The 13,809-nt window shown below is 45.6% G+C and overlaps 1 protein-coding gene across 1 annotated transcript; it reads left to right on the plus strand.

The window, feature by feature from the left end:
- The first annotated feature begins 4,353 nt into the window (after positions 1-4,353).
- LOC123121124 (disease resistance protein RGA2-like) lies at positions 4,354-9,250 on the plus strand. The gene is made up of 4 exons (XM_044541054.1): positions 4,354-4,641; positions 4,974-6,098; positions 7,016-8,868; positions 9,166-9,250. Exons 1-4 carry the CDS (start codon positions 4,354-4,356, stop codon positions 9,248-9,250), a joined length of 3,351 nt encoding a protein of 1,116 aa, XP_044396989.1.
- The last annotated feature ends 4,559 nt before the right edge of the window (positions 9,251-13,809 follow it).

Genomic DNA, 13,809 nt, shown 5'->3' on the forward strand with positions numbered 1-13,809 from the left:
TGCCAAAGCAAAAGTTTTTCTTTTGGTTATTACTCCTGGATAGCTCAACACCAGAGACCTGTTGATGAGGAAAAAAATTTCATTGAAGAGAGTAGTTGTGTACTATGTGATGAGGAACCCAATGAATACCTCCAACACCTATTTTTCAGTTGTGATTTCAGCGAAATTTTTTGGATGAATTTGGGTCTAGAATGGAACACTGATCTGAATATCAATGACATGATGATAGAAGCCAAAAACAGAAATACTATCATCTTTGACAACAAGACCAAAGACATTGCATACTGCATATCATGCTTCAAGGAACACATCAACATCATCATTAAGAAGGCAAAACCAAGTCTAAAAGAGGGAATGCAAACTTGGCTGGACCCTTTGTAGTTTACCATTTACTTCTTGTAATGTATGTGTATAACCATCTGTAATTGCCCCATGAATTAATAGAAAATGAGTTACAGTGGGGGCCTTCCCCACTGTGTTTCCTCAAAAAAAATCACATAACTCATAAGACAAATCATCATCAAACGTTAAGCGTGCGGACCCTACGGGTTCGAGAACTATGTAGACATGACCGAGACACATCTCCAGTCAATAACCAATAGTGGAACCTGGATGCTCATATTGGCTCCTACATATTCTACGAAGATCTTTATCGGTCAAACCGCATAACAACATACGTTGTTTCCCTTTGTCATCGGTATATTACTTGCCCGAGATTCGATCATCGGTATCATAATACCTAGTTCAATCTCGTTACCGGCAAGTCTCTTTACTCGTTCTGTAATGCATCATCCCATGACTAACTCATTAGTCACATTGCTTGCAAGGCTTATAGTGATGTGCATTACCGAGAGGGCCCAGAGATACCTCTCCGATACACTGAGTGACAAATCCTAATCTCGATCTATGCCAACCCAACAAACACCTTCGGAGATATCTGTAGAGCATCTTTATAATCACCCAGTTACGTTGTGACGTTTGATAGCACACAAGGTGTTCCTCCGGTATTCGGGAGTTGCATAATCTCATAGTCAGAGGAACATGTATAAGTCATGATGAAAGCAATAGCAATAAAACTAAACGATCATTATGCTAAGCTAACGGATGGGTCTTGTCCATCACATCATTCTCTAATGATGTGATCCCATTCATCAAATGACAACACATGTCTATGGTCAGGAAATATAACCATCTTTGATTAACGAGCTAGTCAAGTAGAGGCATACTAGGGACACTCTGTTTTGTCTATGTATTCACACATGTACTAAGTTTCCAGTTAATACAATTCTAGCATGAATAATAAACATTTATCATGATATAAGGAAATATAAATAACAACTTTATTATTGCCTCTAGGGCATATTTCCTTCATGAGTAGCACCTGGAACAAGGGGAATAGTGTGATCATATTGTCTCCTGGGAGGTAGGCCGGAAGGAGCTTCAAATACTGAAGCAAATCTTTCCAACAGAGCTTGAACCTCAGGTGGTACTTCAGATGTTGTGCTATATGCAACAGTAGTTACTGCATACATACTCAACAGTGTACAGATAGGAGGAATGGCATTTTCTCCCATCAGTGTAACTAGAGCACCATCATGCTGGAAAGCAAGCCAATGAGCAGACCAATCCACCTACATGGGGCTGTGTGCAGCTAACCAGTCAATGCCCAAAATTCCATCATAGGAGCCTAAAGGAAAATTCCTGAAGTTACTAACAAACTTATGGCCACCACAGGACCATTTACCCTGCAAGAGCTGCTTAGAACAAGGAATCATTTTGCCATTTGCAACACTGACCATGGAAACAGGCATGTCTGACACCCCAGACAACAACTCAGCTATAGCACAATTCAAGAAAGTGTTGGTTCTACTTGAATCCACCAAAAATGTCAGAGTGCGCCCCTGTAACTGAATTTTCATCTTCATTGTCATGGTTGGAGTTTCAGAAGTGTCACCCAGTGCTGCTGCAGACAGAAACATAGCATTGGCCTCACAAACAACATAAGTCTCGGGATAGTCTACAAAGTCGGATGGAAGATGTTGCACATAATCCAACATCTCTTGCACAACATGCAGCTGGACCTCTTGTTTACAAAATATGATCCTTGCCCCATCGCTCACCACAAACAAAGCATAACCCCTTGGCTCTCCTGTAAGCACGCAGTGCACCCCATTTATCATCAGTAGCAGTTCTTCTGAAAACCTCTGTTGTTTTCTTATCATCAACCAATCTAGCAGCTATTGTATTGGTAGATGAGGACAGTGGTGGAGGTGGCAACGGTAACGCAGAAGCTCAACGGCTGGTACTAGCTATGGAAGGACTGACAGAGATCGTGCCCAACTCTTCATGCAAAAGTGCCAACTGATAAGCTGTATCCAAATCTGCTGGTTTCTGGATGCCAATAGCCAACCTGTTAGCAGGTTTCAATCCTTCATGAAACGGGTAACGTAATGCACCGTATTGGGAAAACTCTCATAAGCAGACAACTGATCAAACAGCTCAGAGAAAGTTCAACATAATCTTCCACAGTTCCAGTATGAGAGATGTGAAAAAATCTCCGCAGAACAGTCTGATGCAAGTTGCGGCCAAACCTGTTTCGGAGCAGTCTGCAAAACTCATCCCAGGTAGCATTTGGTGCCCGACGACGAATAGACTCCAGCCATCTAGCAACAGATGCTTCAAACAGGGACGTGGCCAGAGAAATCCATTGATTCTACGGTGTGCCCCAAAACCTGAAACAGTCCTCACAGCGGGTCTGCCACAGTTTCGGGTTGGATCCATCGAAACGGGGCATCTCAATCCGAGGACCAACACCATACACATCAGCAGAATTCTGCTTCGAATCCAGAGGTGCAAAGGGAACGCGCTGCAGCGCCTGTTCGAGATGCGTACCTCTGATCGGAGGTGGGACGTACGCCTGATGAGCAGGCCCCCGATTTTCAACATCAGAGCGGTGCACCTCGGGACCCGACGAATTGCTGCTCGGTGCTCGGGTGGGTGTTGCAGGCGCGCCGCGGGGATCAGCGGCTGGTGGCGTAGGCGGCGTGGGCTTGTCAAATCCTTGCCGCAGTTCATCGATGTCGACTCCAATTGAGACCTTAACCTCATCGATGCAGCCAGAGAGGAGGTCGAGCTTGGCGTCGAGCTGCGTGAGGGCCTTCGCGGTGGAGTCGTCATGCTTGCGGCTGACCTTGTCGAACTCAGCGCGCAGGAGGTCGTAGATGGCCTTCGTTTCCGGCCGGATGCAGTCCACTGCCACCGCACGCAGCCGGTCGGTTAGCCTTGTGTGCCGTTGGTGGACTGGAAGGGCCGATGGATCGAACGGCTCTGATGCCAGATTATCAACACAGCACCTTGCTATTGAGAATTAATGGCGGATTGCAAGCTATTCGAGCTAAAATTTGAACCGAGGAAGGGGATCGGATCCTATCCAGCTACACGCACAAGCCGTGCTCCGGCTTCTAGCCGTTCTGCCAGCATGGCCCTACTCACGCACACACACTGGTTTAAGTATCAGTTACAGTGATATGAGTCCATTTAGGCCCAGCAAGCCTAGCAGGCCGCTGCGGCTTGCGACGGGGCCTGGCTGAAGGTTGAACCTCTCTTTCCCGCGCCACCTGTTCAGCTGGAGTCTCTTGATCGTTGACAGTGACCCATAGCCTGGTGAGGTGTCGGACCACGTGGCAATGCTGGAATGCCTACAAATGTTGAAATTATAGGATGGCTGAATATTTGTGGTGTACTAATCTAACCCACTTCAACTCGCTTTTAGGTACGGCTGAGCTTCTCGCAGAACTCAGATTTATAGGTGTTTGAATTTGAATTTGAATTTCTGACATATGAATTTAAAATGTCGTTAATAATTCAAATTATATACGATGTAAAACTGGAATGGAGCTAACGTAGAGCGTGTGTGTGCACAACTGAAGAGAAATGTGAGCAAAAGAATGTATAGGGAGTAGATTTTATAGGTAGTCTCCAGGGACCAAAACGCACTCTCCCTACAGGGTGTCGGAGGCTCGGAGCATTTTTTTTTAATGAGCACAACATCTTCAGCAGTACAGAAACTCCGCTGATGAAGATGATTACAAGGTCTGCCTTCGGTACTTGTCTCATGGATGGATGACCGGCGAAGGAATGTAGGACGATGAGAAGACCGAGGGCAATATACATATGAACTCACGACGATTCTGGTCTATAGGTTTGCTTCCGTTGGCTTAGCACAGCCGTCAAATACTCATAGGCGTTGACGGTTGAACTGGTGGCCCAACCTGAACTCCAACAGGCGTGAGAAAAGCTGATCGATCGTCCACAGCCTTCAGCCCATTGAGGGGCTGAGAGACGTGAGCAGCCATGGCGCATGTCGGGGGCGTCATCGCCTCGGCCATCCTGGGTGTCGTGAGCAAACAGATCATGTCCGCCATCAAAGGGCAGATCAAGCTGCAGTGGAACTTCGTGAGCGACCTACAGAAGATGAGATCGTCGCTGCAGACGGTGGAGGCCCTGCTCGAAGACGCTGAGAGGCGGTCCATCACGGATCTGGCGGTGCGTCTGTGGCTGGGGCGGCTCAAGGACGCTATGTATGAGATCTCTCACATGATCGATGATTTCGAAGTCAACAGCGAACCTGCTGCACAAAAGGTATGTGACTGAACCAAGATCAAATTTGACCAGTGCTTGAGCTCTAAATGTTCTGGGCAGCTCTTGTTGGAATAGGTAACAATTTTTTTAATTAAGTTAACATAGGAATTTCTTTTTGAGAGTCAAGGAATGTATGAAATACGTCATGCTCACAGTTCCTATAAATGTATTCAACACAATTATTTCTACTAACGAAAATAATTACGTTGTGTTGGGGTGTTTGATTTCTAAATAATAATATGTATTATCTTATTCCCAGAACTGTCCATTTATATTTCATTACTTTGAACATCAAAGTGTACGATAAAATCAGATTTATTTTGCCTTTGCAGTGGTACCCTCAAACAACTGTTTCGAGGTTGAAAATGGCCAATAAGATGAAGAACATGAGAGAGCAGTTGAAGGGGATCACAGAAGACCGCATTCCTTTCACTTTCATGCAAGAAACTGCCCCTCGCGTGCAGGAAGTCTGTTACAACCGGGAAACAACAGCGGCTGTGACGGAAGCACGAGTCGTAGGGAGGGATAAGGAAAAACTGGAAATCATGGCTCGTTTGTCTGGGAGCATCACAAAAGAGATCACCATCCTTCCGATATATGGTATTGGAGGCATTGGGAAGACAACCATGGCACAATTAGTTTTCAAGGATTCGGAGTTCAAAGAGTACTCTCGGGTGTGGGTCTATGTGTCCGAGACATTTGATTTGAAGAAAATTGGGAATTCTATAATATCACAACTATCCAATAGCAATAGTCAGTATACCGACCTTCAGATGATAGAAAATAACCTTCAAACGCACCTTTCTGTTAAAAGCGTACTAATCATCTTAGATGACCTGTGGGAGAGGGAACCGCATCAGTTAGAAAGGTTGAAGACTATGCTAGAGCTGGGTGAAGGGAGCAAAGTAGTGGTGGTAGTAACCACACGAGATGAATATATTGCACAAAAAAATCAGACGGTGGGGCCATATAAGCTAGCTCCCTTGACAGATGACATTTGTTGGACTATCATAAAAGATAAAACTTCCTTTGAAGCTAGAACTGACAGAGCGCTGTTAGAGCTGGTCGGGATGGACATTGCAAAGAAGTGTGCAGGCTTGGCTTTAGCAGCCCGGTCTATTGGGTATATGTTGGACTCTATGGAATTTGATGAATGGGTGTCGGTGAACAACAGTGAGTTGTGGGACGTGCTTGCCTCAGAAGGATATTCACCTCATCATGTGCATGCATCCTTGCTACTAAGCTATCGCAGTATGAGTTCATACTTGAAGCTATGCTTTGGCTATTGTGCAATCTTCCCAAAAGGTCACTTTATAGCTAAAGAAGTTCTAGTTCACCAATGGATTGCTCTTGGACTTGTGGAGCCACTGAGGGCACTCTCTAATAAATATAGCAGTGATAAATATATTAATCAGCTTTTAGGCATGTCCTTCCTTGAACAACCAAAGTTGCCATGGGTGAGTTACTGCACACCTTTGTGGGAATGTTCAACTGTTTTCTTCAACTTATGGAAATGCAGATCATATGGTGCATATTCTCCTGAGAATTTTGCCAACACCACCATTTTGTTGGGATAATTTTTTAACATTGGAGCTCAACATACTTCTTCCGTTCTTAAATAACCGAAATTCATATATTGATACATCTTAATTAGGTAGAACTTTGACGCCTAGTGTTTTACTAAATTTACCTTTAGTAGCCGATTAAGAACTTTGAATCATATATTTGAAACATGACCTATGAAACTAAGACTGCATAATCATCTATTATTCATGTATTTCAAGACAGACTACAAACCAAATGTTCACAACCTCACATGTCAGTGAGGGCCCGACTCTGCCTTGTTGGCTCCGTAGTTTAGAGGTTTACATGTCAGGTAGGGGGCTCAAGATTATTCGTTTTGTTGAGAAAATCCAGAAAGCATCGTGAACCATCATGCGCTAGAGCAGAAAATCCATCTATTCTACTCCCTCCATTCTCCCTATATATTGGGCCGGCCATAGTGGCAGTAACTTAGCCAGTAACATAACGCACCCCAAGGTAAATTTGCTTATATGTCAAGGAGTTAATGAGAAGAGAGATGTTTGTGATAACATAACACACCCCAATACAAAATGAGTCTACATCTAAATAAATAAAGATTTACATGATACTACACATGTTACTACCAACTACGGAAGTAGTAACTGGACTAGTAACATATGCATGTTACTTCCCACTATGCCCACCTTAGACAACACTCACCGGTGTGATATCATGTGTACTTGTTTTTTCCTTTCCTTTACCATTTAGTTCTTAATGAAATCTATTAAATACGTAATAGTATGAAAGGTGTGAATTCTGAAGTCTGATAGTATGTATACTATTGATGCAGCTTGGGGACGACGGCAGTATATTCTTTATCATGCATGACCTGGTGCATGATCTTGCAAGATCAGTCATGGCTGATGAAATTGACATAGATGTTCCTACCTGCCGATATGCATGGCTGACAGATCAGAGAAAGCTATTTAATTCAGCAGTGATTCCACTCGCCAAGATAAGGGCACTACATTTTCATGATCCTGGCAACTTTCAGCTTAATGGTGATGCATTTTCACCAGCCAAATGTCTCCGTGTACTAGATTTAAGCAGGTACTGCACACAAGAGTTGCCTGATTCTATTGGTCAACTGAAACAGCTGAGGTATCTTGATGCTTCATGGAAGCTCAATTTTTCGGTATCACCACCAGAATCTATAAGGATACCAAAAGCTCTGGGTGCCCTTACCAAACTCCAATATTTGAATTTATCACGTCGCAGAGAACTCATAGGCCTGCCAAAGGTCATCAGCAAACTCATGGAGCTCCGGTATTTAAATATATCAACCTGCACGGGTTATCATTCACTGGGCATCCCTTCAGCAAATCAAACTTTCATTGATTGTATTGGTGCCCTTCCCAATCTGGAGCAGTTGGACTTGTCTTTGAACAATTATGGTTTTAGTGTACCTGAAAGTTTTAGCAGCCTCAAGAAACTGAACCTCTACGGCTGCAATCGGATTGCTAGCATTCCAGAAAATGTGGCGAAAGTGGATATTCAGAGGCTTTTTGGCTTGTTGGAACCGGTGGGAAACGAAAACATCGTGTTTAACGTGCGTGAAGGTTATAGTGAATCCAGCAGCACTCTTTTCTTTCTTAATCATACAAATCCTAATGTGTTGCACATCTTCAATCTTGAAAATGTGAAGTCAGTAGAAGAGGCACGCAGTATAAGGTTGATGGAGAAACAGAACATTGAAAGTTTGAGTTTGCTGTGGTGCAGACGTGTGGATTATCTGAAACACATGGAGTTGCTGACAGAGCTAGTGCCACCAATCAATGTAAAGCATTTGAGGATAATAGGTTACGTGGATGCCATCTTTCCATACTGGGTAATGGATATAAGCAAATATCTTCCTAATCTTGTGAGCCTGGAGATGTCGCATTCGCCATGCAGCAGCCTACCACCACTTGTCCAACTACCCAACCTACGCGAGATTATTCTCGGCAATATGAGTAACCTGCAAGAATTTAACACAACATACTCAATGGGTGAGGATGGTGCGAATGAACTCTCGTTGCCTAAACTTGAATATCTGAAAATGTACAAGTGCCCCAAGTTGAGGATTAAACCGTGTCCGCCTAGAGCTGAGTACTGGCATGTGTCGCAATGTGACAACGTGCTATCGTCGTGGGGAGAGTGTGCCTCAAGCACATCTGCTTCCTCCTCATCTTCTCCTGTGAATAAACTGGAAGTTAAATATTCCAGTCTGCCTTTGCACAAGTGGAGATTGCTTCACAACCTACCCGGCCTTAGTGATTTAACTATCGCCTATTGCAATGATCTGACTATCTCACCAGAGATCGGCCGAGCCTTCACCTCTCTCGAATCACTCTCCCTAGAATTTAATAGCCTGCAAAATTTGCCAGAATGGTTCAGTCAGCTCACATCTCTTCGGCAGCTGAACTTAAAAGGCATGCACTACCTACAGAAATTGCACCTGAACTTGAGGCAACCTACGCAGTTGCAATATCTGAATCTCGACAACTGTGATACACTGGTGTTACTACCGCAATGGTTAGGAGGACTCACCTTGCTGAAGACACTTGAGATTCGTTTTTGCAAGAGCATCATCTCTTTACCGGAGAGATTACTCATCAAGCTCCAAGAACTTCGTATTTCGAACTGCCCTCAGTTATATGAATGGTGTCAGTTAGAAGAAAACCAGATGAAACTAGCTCACATTAAGGAAAAGGTACATGCAGCCCTTCATTGCTCCTATGTTTTACTGACTATTTATGCATATAATAATTTATCCTCTTTCACATGTATATTACCTCGCAAGTCTTGCTTGTTGTCTAATGTTACCTTCTAATTCAAATGATATTCAACTCAATAATTTTAACTCGGAGGTAAACCAAATTAGCTCAGCTAGGCAAATATCTAGACGGCTCATATTATTTTGATGCACTGTAAAAGGTCTCAATATCTACTCCATTGCAGTTTATCAGCTGAAGCTAAGGACGAGTACGAGGTGATCCAGATGGAATGTTCACGATTCAGGATGCCGGCCTTGAAGCTGTTCTGACGCCATGTGTGGAGACCCTCACTTAAAATCAACGTTTGATCTTCATTTCTGTATTTTCTCGCCTTTTATTTCCCTTGACTAATTTATTTATTTGTGTCTCCGATGGTTTGAGTACTTTACAGTTTTCCCTTTTGTGTTGTGTGGCTAGATAATGTGCCTTTTAGGAGATTTATTCTTTTTGTGTTTATCTCTCTTATCTCCTAAACCCTCCTGTAATTGTAATATTTCTCGATGGTTAGCCTCGACGCTGCCATCTCCTGTACCGATCCCCTCAATCAATATATACACCGCGGGTCTCCATGTATGGAGATTTGAGACGCTTACCCATAGGTTTCTACATGGTATACAGAGCTAGTCCCTTCCATCACATCTAGCGCCATCAACCTTCACCCACCATGTCGTCTTCCACCTCTGTCATCTCCTCTGGCCTCAACAACAATACATCTGAACCTCTTACCCGCACCAACTACATCCTATGGCGCGCTCAAGCCAGATCACAGATCATGGGCGCCGGCCTATACGGTTACGTCGATCAAACCATCGAAGAACCTTCCAAAACAATCACCACCAAGACCACCGATGGCAAGGACCAAGTTGTTGCGAACCCTGCCTATGCCCCCTGGTTAATCCAGGACCAACAAATCGTAGCCTATCTTCTCAGGAATCTTTCCAAAGAGGTTCTCGTTCAAGTCGCGTTGCTTGAGCGATCACATGCGATCTGGAGCGCTCTAGGGAACATGTTCTCCGCTGTCTCCCTCTCTCGCGCCAACAACATCCGAGCCGCTCTCACCAACGCACAGAAGGGGTCTCAATCCGCCTCAGCATACTTCGGCCACATGCGCTCGCTCTCTGATGAACTCGCGGCGGCGGGCAAACCCATCGCAGAGCCAGAGCTCATGTCCTTCATCATTGCGGGCCTCGACATGGAATATCAGCTGATCGTCTCTGCGCTGGACGTCCGCACCGAGCCAATCACCGTCGACATCCTCTTCTCCATGGTGGCGAACTTCGACCAGCGGGTCGAGATGTTCCATGGCAACGGCGGCGGCGCCTTCAAGTCGTCAGCAAACATTGCTTCTCGCGGCCGAGGCAACAAGGGCAACTACCGCAACCAGAAGGGCAACGGTGGTGGCTCCCGTGGCGGCGGTGGCTACAGTGGCGACGGCGGCTACGGTGGCACCAGCCACGGCAATGGAGGCGGCGGCTACAACGGTGGTGGCAACTACCACCAGAACAACAACCAAGGCGGCGGCGGGGGCTATCATGGTGGTGGTGGCGGCTACCATCACCAGGGCCCCCCAAACGGCAACAACAACGCTCGGCGTCCCCCCAACAACAACAACAACAACAGGGGGCGCAACTTCCAAGGCTATGAGGGCTACGAGGGTAAATGTCAAATTTGCAAGAAAACAAAGCATATAGCTAAGGATTGTAATTGGCGTTATGCCGAGGATGGTGCCCAAAAGAGAAAAATTGCAGCTGCAACCAATACGTCATATGGTGTCGATACCAACTGGTACATGGACACAGGTGCCACCAATCACATCACTGGCGAACTGGAGAAGCTGACGATGCACGAACAATATCGTGGCCAAGATCAAGTCTACACCGCAACAAACGGTGCAGGTATGGAGATTAGTCATATTGGTCAAGCAGTTATCAAAACCCCACATAAAAACCTTGAGATCAATGAAATCTTGCATGTCCCTAATGCTTCCAAAACTTTGTTATATGTTCATCGCATTGCCCTTGGCAATAATGTTTTTCTAGAATTTCACCTGTTCTTTTTGATCAAGGATCAGGTCACGAAGAGGGTTCTCCATAGGGGCGTTTGTGTGCAAGGGCTCTATGCATTGCTTCCCAAGTATTGCCAGTTCAATAAACAAGTCTATGGTGCCATCAAGCTTTCTGCTGAAAGGTGGCACAGTCGCTTAGGTCACCCATCTTTTTCTACTGTTCATCAAATTCTTAGTAGAAATAAACACCCAATTGTTGGTGAGATAAACTCAAAAGGCAAAAAGTCATCAATTGCCATATCATGTTTCCACTAGTGTGTCAACCAAGCCCTTGCAACTTATTTTTCTGATGTTTGGGGTCCAGCACCCACTTCTGTTGGTAGGCATACTTACTATGTGAGCTTTGTCGACAATTATAGCAAGTATACCTGGATCTATCTCCTCAAGAAATGATCCGACGTGTTCCAAGTATTTCATAACTTTCAAGCTCTCGTGGAACGTAAATTCGACAGTAAAATCATAGCCATGCAGTCGGACTGGGGTGGTGAGTATGAAAAATTGAACTCTTTTTTCCAAAAGATTGGTATCTCTCACCATATTTCATGCCCACATGCTCATCAGCAGAACGGTTCTGCCGAGCGCAAGCACCGTCACATCGTTGAAGTAGGCCTCGCCCTCCTAGCTTCAGCTTCCATGCCACTAAAGTTTTGGGATGAAGCGTTTCTCACTGCCGTACATCTCATTAACATGTGGCCAAGTCGTGTTATCTCCAATGAAACTCCCACTGAACGCCTCTTGCATGTTACACCAGATTACACCATTCTTCGTGTCTTCGGTTGTGCCTGTTGGCCCAACCTTGGTCCCTATAATACTCGTAAGCTTATGTTTCGATCCAAAGAGCGTGTCTTTCTTGGGTATAGTGCTCAACACAAGGGTGTTAAATGCCTTGATGTTGCAATCGGCCGTGTCTACATTTCTCGCGATGTCATGTTTGATGAAACGCAGTTTCCATTCGCCAAACTTCATCCCAATGTCGGTGCTCTTCTTAGGAAAGAAATCCTTCTCCTTCCATCCAGTCTTCGTGTGGGTAATGATAATTGTGATGATCATGTATTGGCTAATACTCCTAATCCTTTGCCCGAGTTTGATACAGAAAAAACTGCAGTTCCAATGGTGCAAAAATCAGTCAAAACAGTGCTCCAGATGATGCAGCAGCGAACGCAGGAAATCTGGTGCAATCTCCTTCGGGATCCGTGCGCCCGGCTGCGTCAGACCCGACAGCATCCGCCTCGGGATCCTCCCCGTGCCAGGCGGATCGCCTCGTCCCTCCGCACCAACCCGACCTCGCCACGCCGTCACGTGCTGCGGCATCGGACCCCGTGGGCTCGGTGCGCCAATCAGCGGTCGGGGCCTTGTCGCCTGCGCACTATGCGCCCACCCCACGGTTCTTCACCAGGCGGGCCCCGCGCTCCACCAGGTCGCGCCAGGCAGGCTCGACGCGCGCCCCGAGCTGGATCAGGCCGGCTCGCCCGGATCCTCTGTGGCGGTTCCCTTCACTTCGGCGCCTGCGCATGCCACAGACGATCCCGGCAGCCCTGACGCGCCTGCCTCCTCGGGATTGGCTGGATCTGCTGCGCGGACCCTGCCACTTCTGACGAATCTTCTACGCCTGCTCTTGAGCCGTCCGCACTGCCTTGCACCCGCCTTCGTACAGGAACACTTGCACCTGTTAATTATAAAAACAAATATGGTTTAATTGCTTCTGATGTTGTTACAGGGGAACCATGCACTGTTTCTCAGGCTCTTGCTGATCTGAAGTGGAAACTTGCCATGCGTGAGGAGTTCGGAGCACTTCAGAAAAATCGTACTTGGCATCTTGTTCCTTTCCATCCAGGTACAAACCTGATTGATTGCAAGTGGGTTTTTCGCATCAAGCGACGGTCAGATGGTTCCATAGATCGCTACAAAGCTCGTCTCGTTGCCAAAGGATTCAAGCAAAGGTACGGCCTTGACTATGAGGACACATTTAGTCGGGTTGTTAAAGCCGCCACTATTCGTCTTGTTTTATCCATAGTTGTCTCTCGAAGTTGGTGCATTCGTCAGCTAGATGTATAGAACGCGTTCCTTCATGGTGTTCTGGAAGAGGAAGTTTACATGAAGCAACCTCCTGGGTTTGTTGATCCTGATAAACCATTTCATATCTGTAAACTGGATAAATCGCTCTATGGACTGAAACAAGCTCCAAGGGCATGGTATTCTCGCCTCAGCTCCAAACTGCACACTCTTGGATTTGTTCCCTCCAAGTCTGACACTTCATTATTTATTTACAACAAATCCAACACTGTCATCTTCGTGCTTATTTATGTTGATGACATCATTGTCACTAGTTCATCTAATGAGGCAGTCACAGTTCTCCTGAAAGACTTGCAGTCAGATTTTGCTCTCAAAGATCTCGGCGACCTGCACTTCTTCCTTGGCATTGAGGTCAAGAGGAATCAGGAAGGTGGTCTCCATCTTTCTCAAGAAAAGTATGCCACTGATCTTCTGAGCAAGGCAGGGTTGCAGGGTTGTAAACCATCACCAACACCACTCTCCAGTTCAGAACAGTTGTCTCTTGCAGAGGGTGTTCCTTTGAGTCCATAGGATGGCACCAAATACAGGAGTTTGGTAGGAGCACTTCAGTACTTGACACTCACCAGGCCTGACATTTCTTTTGCAGTAAATAAAGTATGTCAATTCCTTCATGCACCTACTTCTATTCATTGGACTGCGGCCAAACGTATACTCAGATATGTAAAGAACACATTGAGTGTTGGGTTAACC

The sequence above is a fragment of the Triticum aestivum genome, chromosome 5D, assembly GCF_018294505.1.
Source record: "Triticum aestivum cultivar Chinese Spring chromosome 5D, IWGSC CS RefSeq v2.1, whole genome shotgun sequence".
Classification (NCBI taxonomy): Eukaryota; Viridiplantae; Streptophyta; class Magnoliopsida; order Poales; family Poaceae; genus Triticum; species Triticum aestivum.